The sequence below is a fragment of the Elephantulus edwardii genome, unplaced genomic scaffold (genome assembly GCF_000299155.1).
Source record: "Elephantulus edwardii isolate Elephantulus edwardi_28Jun2011 unplaced genomic scaffold, EleEdw1.0 scaffold00171, whole genome shotgun sequence".
Lineage (NCBI taxonomy): Eukaryota > Metazoa > Chordata > Mammalia > Macroscelidea > Macroscelididae > Elephantulus > Elephantulus edwardii.
Genome location: NW_006399921.1, coordinates 3,725,017 through 3,738,787, shown reverse-complemented (window position 1 = coordinate 3,738,787; position 13,771 = coordinate 3,725,017). Strand labels below are relative to the sequence as shown.

The window sequence follows — 13,771 nt, the reverse complement described above, 5'->3', positions numbered from 1 at the left end:
TAGTCTCCTGTGATGACAGAAATACCCAGTTACATCTCTCTTTTAGACTGTTGTAGAATGGGACTGTCCTTGGGGTTGGGGAGAGAATGAGTAAGATGGGTTCAATAATGTATACTGCACTGAAACAGAGGAGGGAGAGAACCGTCTTCACCGTAGTCTCTAGACTGACATCTTTGTAACTTAGCACTCTGGAGAGATCTCTGACAGCAGACTTTCCTGATTGACACATTTCAACAAACAAATGCAGCCCTGGATGTGCTCACCAAGTTGTGCCAGGAAATATGGAGGACAGCCATCTGGCCATCTGACTGGAAGAGATCCATATTTATTCCCATTCCAAAATAGGGTTCTCTGACAGAGTGTGGAAATTACCAAACAATATCACATGCAAGCAAAATCTTGCTGAAAATTATCCAAAACCAAATGGAACAGTACATCAATAGGGAGCTGCCAAAAGTACAGGATGGGTTTAGAAGAGGCTGTGGCACTAGGGACATCACTGACAATGTCAGATGGATCTTGGCTGAAAGTAGAGAGTACCTGAGAAGAATATCTATCAGTGTTTCATTAACTATACAAAGACATTTGACTGTGTGGATCATGATAAATTGTGACTAAATTTGAGAAGAATGAGAATCCCAGAATACCTGATTATGCTCATGTAAAACTTATACTTGAGCCAGGAGGCAATCATCAGAGCAGAGCAAGGAAACACTGCATGGTTCAAAATTGGGAAAGAAGTGCATCAAGGATGTATTCTGTCTCCATACCTTTTCACTCTATATATGGAATAGATAATTCAGTAGGCTGGACTTTATGGGGAGGACATCAGGTTTGGAGAAGACTCATCAACAGCTTGCATTATGCAGATGACCTTCCTTACTGAAACTGAGGAGGACCTGAAATATCTGCGACAGAAAGTCAAGGACTGCATTGAAGCTCAACATCAAGAAAACAAAGATTCTCACTATTGAGCCAGTTGGAAGCACCATGATAGAAGGAGAAGAGATTGAGGTTGTTAACAATTTCAGCTTGTTCAGCTCCACAGTCAATACTCTTGCAGCCAGCAGTCAGAAAATCAAAAGATAAATTAGATTTTTTTTTTACTAGTAATGTGATTTTTAAAATTGTTTTGAATACAATTATTCATATACATTGTACTTTGTATAACATTGTTTGTATATACACTGTGTTTTATATAATTAATTACTGTTGATCAATGCCTATTATCATCCTGCCTTTTCAGGTCCCATTGAATCTTTCCTTTTCCTTCACCTTCCCCAACTCTGCCCAAACAGAAGGATGAAGACATCAGAAAGACTGTCAAGTGACTATGGAAAATATTTTAATTTTCCTCGTTCTCACTTTCCTGATCCCTTAAATAAGAGACCTAATTGTTTGTTGTTGTTGTTATGTGCCGTCGAGTCGTTTGCGACTCATAGTGACCCTATGTACAACAGCCCTAAACCCTGCTCTATCCTGTGCCAATCGCACTGCCTCTGACACACCCATCCCGATTACCCCAGTCACTGAATCAATCCATCTCATAGAGGGTCTTCCCCTCTTGCGCCATCCCTCCACCCTCCCAAGCAAGATGTCCCACTCCAAGGACCTGTCCTTCCTTACAACATGCCCGAAGTATGCCAGACGAAGCCCCAGAATCCTTGCCTCCAAGGAGTTGCTTGGTTTAATCCTCTCCAGGATGAATCTGTTTGTTTTCTTGGCAGTCCATGGTACATTCAATACTCTTCTCCAGCATCACAGCTCAAAGGCATCAATTCTTCTTCTGTCCTCCCTAGTCATTGTCCAACTCTCTGATGTATAACAAGTGATTGCAAAGACCATGGCCTATATCAGGCACACCTTAGTCTCCAGAGAGACACTGTTGCTCTTGAGTACTTTAGAGAGGTCCCTAACAGCAGACTTTCCCATCACTATACTTTTTTTATCTCCTGGCTGCTGGTGCCAAGAGTGTTGACCGTGAGCCAAGCAAACTGAAGCTGTGAACAATCTCAATCTCTTTGCCATCCATCCTGATGCTACCAATTGGTCCAGTGGTGAGAATCTTTGTCTTCTTGACGTTGAGCCTCAGTCCATACTGAAGGCTGCAGTCCTTGACCCTCTGCAGCAAGTGCATGAGGTCCTCCTCAGTTTCAGCAAGTAATGGCAAAATAGAAATTCTGTCTATATTTAATATGAGTTCTTTTGTTGTTTGTTTTCCCAGTGCAATGGGTAGTTACTTTATTCTAAGGATCATAACCACATTGACACACACTATTAAGTATCATAGAAATGTTAATTTTTCATTGCACTCTATGTGAACTGATCCCATGTACTTGTTGTCATGTGTCATCAAACCGACTACAACTTGTATTAACCATATGAAAAATAGCTCTGAACCTTGCCCTATCCTTAGCCAGCCTTAAAGTCTCTGATACACCTGCCCTCATTGCCACAGTCACAGTGTCAATCCATCTCATCCAGGATCTTCCTCTTCTATGCTGACCGTCTACCCTTCAAAGCATGATGTGCTTATCTAAGGACTGGCCCCTCCCAGCAACATGCCCAAAGTTTGTGCTTCAGAAGTTCTTGTCTTCAAGGAGAAACTTGGTTTTACCCTCTAGAGTACAGACCTCTTTGTTCTCTTGGCAATGATGGTATGTTCAAAACTCTTCTCTAGCACCACATCTCAAAGGCCTTGATTCTTCTTCTGTCATCTTTAGTTATTGTCCAGCTCTGATGCATAGCAAATGATTGAAAAGATCATGGCTTGGATCAGGTGCATTTTAGTCTCCAGACTGACTTCTTTGCTCTTTAGCACTCTGGAGAGGTCCCTGACAGCAGACTTTGCTTAAAGGAACTCATCTTTTGATTTTTTGACTGCTGGTACCAAGAGTGTTATTTGTGGAGAGCTAGATGAAATTGTCAATAATCTCAATCTATCTCCATCTATCATGATGCTACCTATTGGCCCAGTGGTGAGAATCTTTGTTTTCTTGATTTGAGATGCAATCCACATTGAAGACCACAGTCCTTGACTTTCTGCAGCAAATGCTTCAAAAGTAGTTCCATGTACTACTCTGCCCCATGTCATGTGGTTCTCTTCTTTGTTTCTAATAGAAAACATTAGAATATTTCCTTTTTTTAAACAAACCGAGATGTTGCATATTCATAAATTTGCATTTATTTTTATTTCAGAATGGTCCAGTCTTCCTTTAGCTCCTCATGATTGCAGCCTCTTGACCTTTGAAGCTGTATATTGGATTGTCCGTCATGTTATTAGATGCCACTGAATCAGAACCAACTCATGACTGACCTTCCAGCAGGTTTTTAGAGGCTGTATATTGCATGGGAGGAGATTGTTCATCTTTCTCCAGCAAAGCAGCTGGTAGATTCAAACTACCTGCCTTTATATTGGCAGCATAACTTTAAAAAAATTATATTGACTTGCATATAAAATTAATATATACTGTGCTTCATATACATTATATTTCACACATTCCTTTATTCACATTGTATTTCATATGATCTTTCACGCACGTTGTATTTTATAAAGTTAACATCATGTTTTTTAAAATTAATCACCAAATTAATTACAATTAATTTAGGAGCTCCCCAATTCAAACAAGCCTGGGAGCAGGAATGGCATCCACTTCCAAAATAGCTTGCCTCCAGAAACCTTATGAACCTAGAGATAGGAGGAAAGTCGTACAGGCATTCAGGTCTTTCGTTCATAGGGTCGCTATGAGTCACCTACGACTTGACGGCATTTAACAACAACAATAACAACAGACTTACCCTGTCTTTTCAGGTCCCCATTGGATCTTTCCTAATTCCTTCATACACACACTCCCATCCTGCCCACCTCCCATTTATCTTTTGATGTTAACGTAATGGTTTCACAAAGTTTATGCAAACTTTCTACGTTTCCCTTAGCTCTGTGTTTGAACACTTTTGTGAAGATTCTTTGAAGCCAGTGGAGATAAAGGGAGAGTAGTGCCTTATAGGGGAGTATCTGTTATTCCTGCGGGCTTTCTATTCATAAAAGGTGGCTTTTTTAATTTGGGCAGAGGTTGTTGAGTCTTAATGAAATTATACTCAGTTTTTTACAAGCCAGACTTTGACCCTGTGAAGACCATTGGAAATTTCTTTTCCTGTATTTCCATTTTGAAGGACTAGATTGCTTTTTCATCCATTTAAACTCAAATTAGACCCATTGCTGTGATGTCAGTTCCAATTCTCAGTGACCCTTGGAAAATGTAGAATTAATTGCCCCATAGTGTTTCTGAGGCTGTAAATCTTTCTAGACACAGACTGCCACCATTTGTCCTACACAGCAGCTGGTGGGTTCGCACAGGCAAACCCTGAATTACTGAGTCACCGGAACCCCTTTTTTCTTTTTTACCCACTTTCTACCTTCAAGTAGGAACCGACTTTTAGCTGGCCCTCCATTGGGCCTCAGAAGCTGTGAATCTGTGGGCGGAGACTGCTCTTTTTTCTCCCTGAGAGCTGCTCACTGGTAGATTCTGACCTTTGAGTTGGGAGCACAACTCCCTGCAGATGACACCAGCAGAGCGCCCTTCATCCCTTTAGTGAACTCTGTATTAAAAAGACAAACCAGCAGGATTTCCTAAATAAAGACATTTCAGGGTTGACAGTTTGTATGTCTTCAGCCTTAGTGCAGAGGCACAGATAACTTAGAGGACAAGGCTGGCTGATCTTACTTACGGAGGTTGCTTGCCTATTGCTAAGGGATTTTATGCCATTTTTTGGGGGGGTAAAGTTTACTCTTAGAGTTCCCCCTAATAAGTAAAAGAATGGTTTAACCTCTCGCAGAATGTTGGCATACATTTGTTCAGTAATGCTGTACAGCTAAAGAAGAGTAGGAGTGAGGAGATTTAGAACTTATAATGAAGGCTGGAAAGGAGCGAGGCAGGGCAGGGAAGGATTCCCAGCAGGTAGAGATTGATGACTGTGCTCAAAGGTCGACCAAGGACTGGAATTTTTTAATAAACAGAGAACAAGAAGTCGATGTGAGAGAGAGTAAGGATGGAAGGCTCTCTCTCATTGTTGTCCAGTCAGAATCAACTCATAGCTGACCCTCCTTTTGGTGTCTACGGTGATCTATTGCATGGGAGGAGATGGCCCACTTTTCTCTTGTAGAGCTGCTGGTGGATTTGAACTGCCAGAGTCATGGCCTTAGGGTTAGCAGTGCACCTCCCTATGGAGCAGGCCACCGAGCTCCTTAAAGGTGGAAGGCTATGTAAATGCACAGAACTGGGCATAGTGGCTCTCAGAAAGTGGAGGCCTAAATATCGGATCTTGATATGATTCATAGAGTGAAGTGTCTGGGTAGCACAGAAGGTTAACATGCTCAGCTGTTAACAAAAATGCTTAGAAGTTTGAATTCACTCACATCTTGGGAAAAAGGCTTGGCAGTCTCCTTCTCAAAGGCCAGCCACTGAAAGCCCTGCAGAGGACAGGTCATGACAGACATGGGGTTACATGAGTTACAATCAACTTCAGCTCTATGGCAACTGATCACCCCCCCCTTATATGGATTACAAAAGAGAATTGGAATGAAAATCACAGGGTTTTCCCCCCCCTTTTTTTCCTATCTTTAGATGCTTATAGCTGCTTTTGCTAGGAAGGAATAAGAGAGGTGAACCGGGTCTCAAAGTATCTGAATAAAGGTTCTTCCTCTCCACCATTTTAAAAATACCAAGCAGCCTCCTTTTAATTTGCATATCCTCTAGCCTAGAGGAAGCACTTTAATCAGTACTTCTAATTGTGGAAAAGAAGAGAACATGCCACCACCCACACAGGCACACAGAACATCCGATGATGAAGAATGGTTGTCCCCCACATGAGGACCCAGGACGCTGGTTTCCCCAGGGCCTGAGTAAGATGCCAGATTGCTGGGTGGAAGTCAAATCTCCCCCACTGTCGGGAGCAGCTGGCTCGCTCGCAGCTTTTGGGTCTGTTTCTCATCCTTTTCCCTTTCATTCTTCCATTCTTCATTGTCCTCCCCCCTTTTTTTTTAGAAAACATTTTTGACAGTCCATCCTGGTTGGAGCTTTTTATCTTTAAGCTCATTATTCCAAATGCTGTTGTACGTCTGGAACGATTAAAAAAAAGTCCATCTGTGAGCCCTCCTGCCTTTTCTCGAGTATCCCATACGGGTGCCTCTCTTCCCGTTTATTTTCCCCACACTCTCCCCACCTACGTGAATGATCCACTGACCTTTGTGTTCTGGTGAGTGATGGAAATCCTGGGGTGTATTAGCTATCCCCACAGCTGCTGTTTGGAGCCTAATTCGGAGGAACGCTCATCCAGAGATTCTCTCCTGAGGCAGTTTGACCTAGTCACTCTTCATTTAAAATTTGGAATAGTCTGTTATTATGCTCCATGGGTCCAATGCAGCAAGTATTGATTCAACTAGGAACCCCGTAGGATAGAAAAGAAATAGAAGACAAAGCTGTCACAGCCATCTGTATTCTCTCAGCTCTCTAACAGGCACACATAATGGTGAACAGCATGCTCCGCTGTATAACAACTGCTGGAGCCCTGGGGACATGGTGCATTATGTGCTGGACTCTTTACCAAAAGGTCAGCAGTTTGAGTCCATGAGAGATTCCTTGAGAGAAAAAAATGGGCAGTCTCTCCTCATAAACATCTACAGCCTCAGAAGGCCCATGGAGGATGGAAATGTGGAAGGCAGTGGGGAGTTTTTATGAGAAGTGCTACTGAGTGATCAGAGTGATTCCAAATTTCATCTAACTAAATCTGTTTCATAACTTCCTGCAGCATTAGAATACATAGAATAGGAATGATATTGAGCATTGCAGAGAAGTGCTGCTGATATTGGGAGGAGGAGGAGAATACTGGGGCCATGGCCTCTCTCCCCTGGAATGGCGGGCTTGACATTGACCTCAGGGGATAAGTAGGCCTTATAGTTGGCAGACTGGTTTTTAAGGTTTCAGAAAAATTGTGCAAAAGAGTTCTCGCATACCTCCTTATCTCTGCACATCACATCTCCTGGTTAACAAGTGTGCATTATGAAGCCAGTGTTGATGCATTATTATCGACTAAAGACATTAATTTATACTAGTTTATTATACAGTTCTGTAAGTTTTGATAAATATTTATTGTCTGATTTCTACCATTAAAACATACTAGACCAAGAAGAATAGAGAGCTCTTGTGGCGTAGTGGTACGGAATTGCATTGCCAATACAAAAGTATGTGGTTTGAATCCACCAGCTGCTCCATGGGAGATGGGCATGCTATTCCTCTGGGATTTACTGCCTCTAAAAACCTGCTGGAGGGTCAGTTATTGGTTGATTCTGATTCCAGGGTACACAACAAGAAAAAGAATATAATTTTTCTAAAAGAGAATTCAGGTGGCGTAGTCCCTAAGGAGTTGCCCTGCTTACCTAAAGACTGCACCCTTCTGTTGGTGGGTCCTCAGGAGAAAGAGTGACAGTTTCCTTCTATCTGATCCCAGCCTTCAAAAACCTGCTGGATGCTTTGCTTTGTGTGTTGGTTCCTACCTGAGGACAGTAATGAGTGTTATTCTGAAAGTGGCCCGTATTCTCCCTGTTCCTATCCCCTCCCCCGGATCCATAGTCAAGCCTTGATCTTTTCAGCATCTCTATGGAGTTGCCTTTTCTAGATAGAATATTATGTAGTTGGAGTTGGATAGGATGTAACTTAGACAGGTTTCTTTCACATAACAATATGCACTGAAGGGTGGACTGTAGTTGTTTATCCACTCGGTTAAGGAGTATTTTGTTGCCTCCAGTTTTTATTAGTGACGAGTAAAGTTGCTGTAAGAATTTATGTGCAGGATGAATAGAATTTTTAGCTGGGTGAATCTTGAGTGCCTGCCCAGGGTGCAGTGTTGATAGAGCACCCAGATTGGTGTGCCCTGTAAGTCTAAAATGTGTTGAGAAATGATTTGTGTGGTATCTCTTAGGAAATGAGATCACATTAGTTGTGTGACACCAGACCGAAGTAATTTATCTGTGACGTCAGGAAGGATGGATTATAAGAGTAAGGACAGTTCCTGCTAGAAAGATCTCTTGCTGAAGGCAACTTGGTTTTTCTGGAACACTGCAATTGGACTTTTCTTGTGGTTTGCTCTTTGCAATAACAGACAGAATTTGCCTTGTGTTAAACCCAGGATGCCTTGAACTGGTAACATTTTACAGATGACAATTTCTACAATACCTGGGTGGCACATAGTACATGAGATGTTGGGTTACTAAGCAAAAGGTCAGTAATTTAATTTCACCAACCCTCCCGAGGGTGGAAGATGGGCAGTCTCCTCCTTTAAAGATTTACAGCTATGGAAAGCCGAGGGAGGGTCACCATGAATCAGAATTAACTCAGTAGCAGTAGGTTTGGCTTTTGATATAGCAAGCGAGAAACTCAAACTCATGGCCTTCAAGTTGAACCCAAGTCACAGCTGCCTCTCTGGTGGGTTTCTGATGCTGTAAATTGCACATGTGGACATTGACACCCCACCCCACCCTCTCCACTGGAGCCACTGGTGGATTCAGACCTCTGCGCAGCTCCATATGGACCAGGCTACCAGAGCTCCCTATACCAAGTCAAGGTGGTACTAAAAGGATATGCTTGAGCCATAGAGAGTATCATTTGTGGGTCACATACGGTGGTGATCTTATGTCTAATGGATGTGGACATGGCAGAACCTCATGTTTTCCTATGAAAATGGTAACAACCGCTTTTGATTATTTTCCAGGGGAATCGATCCCTATGACAAACCAAACACCATCTACATTGAGCGTCATGAGCCTTCTGGCTACTCCACTGTTGTCCGCAGCACAGATTTCTTCCAGTCCCGGGAAAACCAGGAAGTGATTCTCGAGGAAGTGAAGGACTTCCAGCTTCGGGACAAATACATGTTTGCTACGAAAGTTGTGGTAAGTGAATGAGCTCTTGGTGGCCTAGTGGTGAGGAGTCATGCTGCCAGGTCAAAGGCAGGTGGTTCTAATCCACCAGCTGCTCCTTGGGAGAAAGGTGAGCATTCTTGTGCTGGGCAGTTTACAGCCTCTGAAAACCCTCTGGAGAGTCAGCTATGAGTTGATTCTGACCTGATGACACACAATAAGAAGAAGGAATAATATGGCTTTTGGTTTTCCTACTTGAGGTTTTGGTGTTTGAGGATAAAACAGGCGAGTTTCTAAAAGGAGGATTTGATTGACATGCCTGGCTAAGGGAGCTTGGCGGAACGTTAACTGGACATTTATGACAACACTCAAAGGGCCTGGAAGATTCAACCTCAAAGTCAGGTTGCAGGAGTGGAGAGCCTTAAGTCAACCTCTAAAACAGGACTTTAGGAATTCCGTCTGATAGCCGAACATTCTTGATAAACATTTATTTCTTTAAAATCCCAACTGAAAGAACACAGAAGGGAGACATGAAACATGGTGGGCTTATTTTTTTTAAATCTTATTATCTAGTTCCCTTTAAACTTAGGCTGATTTCTTTGCGATTTTGGAGGCACATGTTAATTTACCAGGCTAATAGGATGTGTAGTCATTGGCTAGTGAGAGTTAATGCTCTAAGAAAAGCAGTAATTAAGCTTCCAGCTGTCAGTAAGTAGCTTAGCTCTCAGCCTTTGGGAAAATCCTCCCCTTGACTCGATGTGTTGGAGCCAGATGTGAAATGGGGGCCTGCTCATTTAGAATCAGTGGTGCTTATTTAACAGCCGTGTCTTACAGCTATCACATTCACTCATTATTTCCCTTGTACAAAGAAAAAAAACAGGGCTGGCCACGAGCAGCTTGGCCTTCATTCCTGGGGGTGGGGTGGGATGGGGGTGGAGGGAAGGTGCCATGGCTACTTATTTAAAATTATTACTTTTTAAGCTTTTCTCTTTTTTGGGTGAAAGTTTCAAAGCATATTGCATTTTCACAGGCTGCTTCTTAATGGCAGCCCTTGCCTCCTTGCCCCAGGCCCTGGAAGGCCCCTGGTAACTAGGGACTGTTCTCCTGTCACTGTTAATCTGAGGGACTAAGCCAGATGTAATGTTTCCCTCCAGGTTCTCATTTATTTCCGTGATTGGTTGCACACCAAGCAGAAGCAGTTCAGCCCTTTGGTGAAGTTCTAGGGTGGAATGAAGACCTCTCAAACCTAGGAAGGTAGGGAATAGGGAGGAAGGTTTACATGAAAAGAAGACATAAGATAGATTAAAGGCAAGAGACTTCTCTGTTATATTCTTGGCAAGATTTCTTTGAAATCAGCTGTCTATGACGTTCAGTACTCTTCTCCAAGACCACAACACAAAGGCATCGATTCTTCTGTTACCCTTATTATTGTCTAACTTTCGGATGTATAGCAAGTGATTGAAGCAAGGATAATGAAACATGGTCTCACATACTCTGGGCAGGTTATTGGAAGAGCCAGTCCTTCGAGAAAGGCATCAAGCTTGGAAAGGCTGAGGGTCAGTGTAGCAGGGGAAGACTTTCAATAAAATGAAATAACACAGTGACCATAAGAGTGGGCTCAAGAATAGCAGAGATGAGGAGGACGGCACAGGATAACAGGGGACTCAGATCTGTTGTTCATAAGATCACTCAGAATTGTAGTTGATGTCTAACAACAAGAACAACAGTGTATGGCAACCTCAGATTATTTACCTGCACACACACACACCCCCCCCACACACTGAGGACACACGCATCCTTGAGCTGCATCAGGTAAGAATGGAGATCCTCAGATTGCACAGTGAGAAAGAGGCCAAAGGATTAGTACATCCTGGACTGACTGATGTTTCGAACTGCTGAACTCTGGGGGACCCCCAAACCTTATCTCTAGTTCTCCAGTCATCGTAGTTCCTTCTGTTTTAGATCCTCAGGGTTGGAGTTAGGTGTATGCACCTGTCTCAGGTCTAAGGTACCGTGCTTCTCCTCAGATGTGCCTTCTTACCTAATTCAAGGCTGAGATGCAAGGCTGTTGCCCATTTCTCTTAACGCCATTATTCCTTTATGTTATATGTTATACCCACATGGTATGTGTTCTACCACTTCAGCATCTCTATGGTTTTTCATTTTTTAAAAAATGTTATTTTGTTTATGGTTAGAAATATCCACAACATTAGGGGAGCTCTGGTGGCCTAGTGGCAAGAAGCTGCACTGCAATCCCAGAGATATGTGGTTCAAATCCACCAGATGCTCTGCCAGAAAAGGAGGGCCAATCTCCTCCTGTACCTGTCAGATCTGATTTGACGGTACAGACACACACAAAACAATAAAATTAAAAAACAAAAAGAAATATCCACAACATTATGTACAAGTTGTACAGCTTCTCTTTATACCATTTAGTGTACTATTTAGTGATAAGATTCTTCAAATGATGTACATTCCTGCCTTTTCTAAGTTTTCCCCTCCTGTTGATATAAATTCACTAAGAATACCATGGACTGCTAGGAAAACAAACATATTTGTCCTGGAGAGGGTTAAACCGGGTGGCTCCTTGGAGGCAAGGATTCTGAGGCTCCGTCTAACATACTTTGGACATGTTGTGAGGAGAGACCGGTCCTTGGAGAAGGACATCATGCTTGGAAGGGTGGAGGGACAGCACAGGAGGGGAAGGCCCTCTATGAGGTGGATTGATTCAGTGACTGGGATAATTGGGATGGGAGTGTCAGAGACAGTGCGATTGGCACAGGACAGAGCGGAGTTTAGGGCTGTTGTACATAGGGTCGCTATGAGTTGCAAGTGACTCGACGGCACATAACAACAACAACAACAACAACAACAACAACAACATGCTAGATTATTGTTAGACTTTAAGAAGACTTTAGGGGATATGTCTGGTCTGAGGTTTAAAGGTTACGTGATAAGTTTTCCTTAATTCCTGACCAGTGGTAAGATGTCTCTTTTGACAATCAGTGGTATGGAACCCTATGTCTTTGATACAATGTAGAGTACAGCAGAGTTGCATGAAAGTTCATGTGATGTAAAAAAAAAAAAAATAGAGGCTCTGAGATTGTTTTTCAAGTGGTTGTTGTTACGTATCATCAAGTTGACTATGTCTCATGGCAACTCTATTAATTACAGATCTGAATCCAGCCCTATCCTGTGCCAACCTCCTCGTCTCTGATATACTTGAGGCAGTTGTTAGAGTCACTGTGTTAGTCCATCTTGTTGGAGGTCTTCCTCTCTTTTACTGACCCTCTGCCTTTCCAAGCATGTTGTCCTTTTCTATGGACCAGCCTTTTCCTGACAGCATGCCCAGAATATGTGAGATGAAGTTTCAACAATTTTGTCTCCAAGTCACTTTCTCTAAGATATGTTTGTTTGTTCTTTTGGCAGTCCAGGGGATATTCAGTACTCTTCTCCAACACCACAGCTCAAAGGCCTTGATTAAAAGGGTAATTTTTATTCATGGTTCAACTTTTAGAAGTGTAACAAGTAATTGAAAATACCATGGCTTGAATCAGATGCACCTTAGTCTTTAAATTTATATTGTTGTTCCTTAATCCCTTAGAGAGGTCTTTGACAGAACATTTACCCAAACAATATGCCTTTTGATTTCTTGACTGCTGGTGCCAAGGGTGTTGATTGTAGATCCAAGTAAGATGAGATTGTGGACAACTTCAATCTGCTCTCCATCTGTCATGATATTATCTGTTGGCCCAGTGGTGAGGATTTTTGTTTTCCTGATGTTGTATTGAAGATTGTAGTATACTAAATTATTCATACTCTCATAGTTAACTAACTCTCTATACAGAGGTGGTGTACATATTTATGTGTTGTTGGTGGCAAAATTGTAAGTTCTCCCATCAGCACATGGGCAGGCCACCAGCTTCTGAGTTCACTTGGTGCTGGTGGCTGCTGCTAAGATGAGCCAGGCCACATCTGGAAGGGTTTCTCAAGTGGTGGTTTTATGAGCACCTGCAGTAGAATAATTTAAGAGCTAATACCGAACTGCTCAAATGTATTTTGATTCCAAAGTATTCCTGAGTGTCCAAGAAGTGCTGAAGTTTGTGAGGAAGTGTCTGCCCTGCCTGTAGGTTCTCTAATAGCCAATTATGTTGTTCAGGATAGGTTACTAAAAGGATGGGTTGATGAGAGAAGAAACACAATTGCCAGTGTGTGCATTCCTTCTTTGTATTACATTAGACTAGTAAGCCATGGGTTGAACAAATGTGATCCCAGTAGGAGTTTTGTGGCTTCCAAGTATAACTTCTTATCTGAGGTCTTATCTGGCTTTAAGGATACCTTCAATATTAAAGAAACTTATTTTGAAATCACAGAAAATTGATTGTGATTGAAAAAGCCTTCTGCTTCCTTTTAACACCATGAATGAGAATTATTTATAAGCTGCTTTTATGTGTTTTTTTTAATTAATTTTAATGAAAGTTTACAGAGACTTAGGATTTCCATTCATTCATTGTTGCACTTTTCTCCCTGACCACCCCTCTTCCCCCAATTCACCCTTCTCTTTAAAAAGTAAAAGAAAAAAAATCTTTCATTGTTATAAAATCCCTCCCCCCAAGTCAGTGTCATGGTAATGTGCAGGCCTTCACTGACAGATGATGGTGGCGGTGCATGAGATGCATTGGCTGGAATCCAAGTCAGGCTCACTCATGGAAAATGAGAATTCTACCACTGGCTCCATTGTTGTGCAATCCTGAAGACAGAGTAGAACTGCTCTGGAGGGTTTGCAGGCTGTGGGTCTTTATGGGAGCAGATTGCCATGTCTTTTCTTCCTATGAGCTGCTGGTGGGTTTGAACTAC

General features: G+C 42.3%; 1 protein-coding gene across 1 annotated transcript in view; it reads left to right on the top strand.

The window, feature by feature from the left end:
- The window catches only part of SORL1 (sortilin-related receptor, L(DLR class) A repeats containing), a 236,260-nt gene that overhangs the window by 54,555 nt on the left and 167,934 nt on the right, over positions 1-13,771 (top strand). Inside the window, exon 6 of the mRNA XM_006895608.1 lies at positions 8,767-8,947. Within this exon, the coding sequence (XP_006895670.1) occupies positions 8,767-8,947 (181 nt within the window). The remainder of the gene's footprint in view (positions 1-8,766; positions 8,948-13,771) is intronic.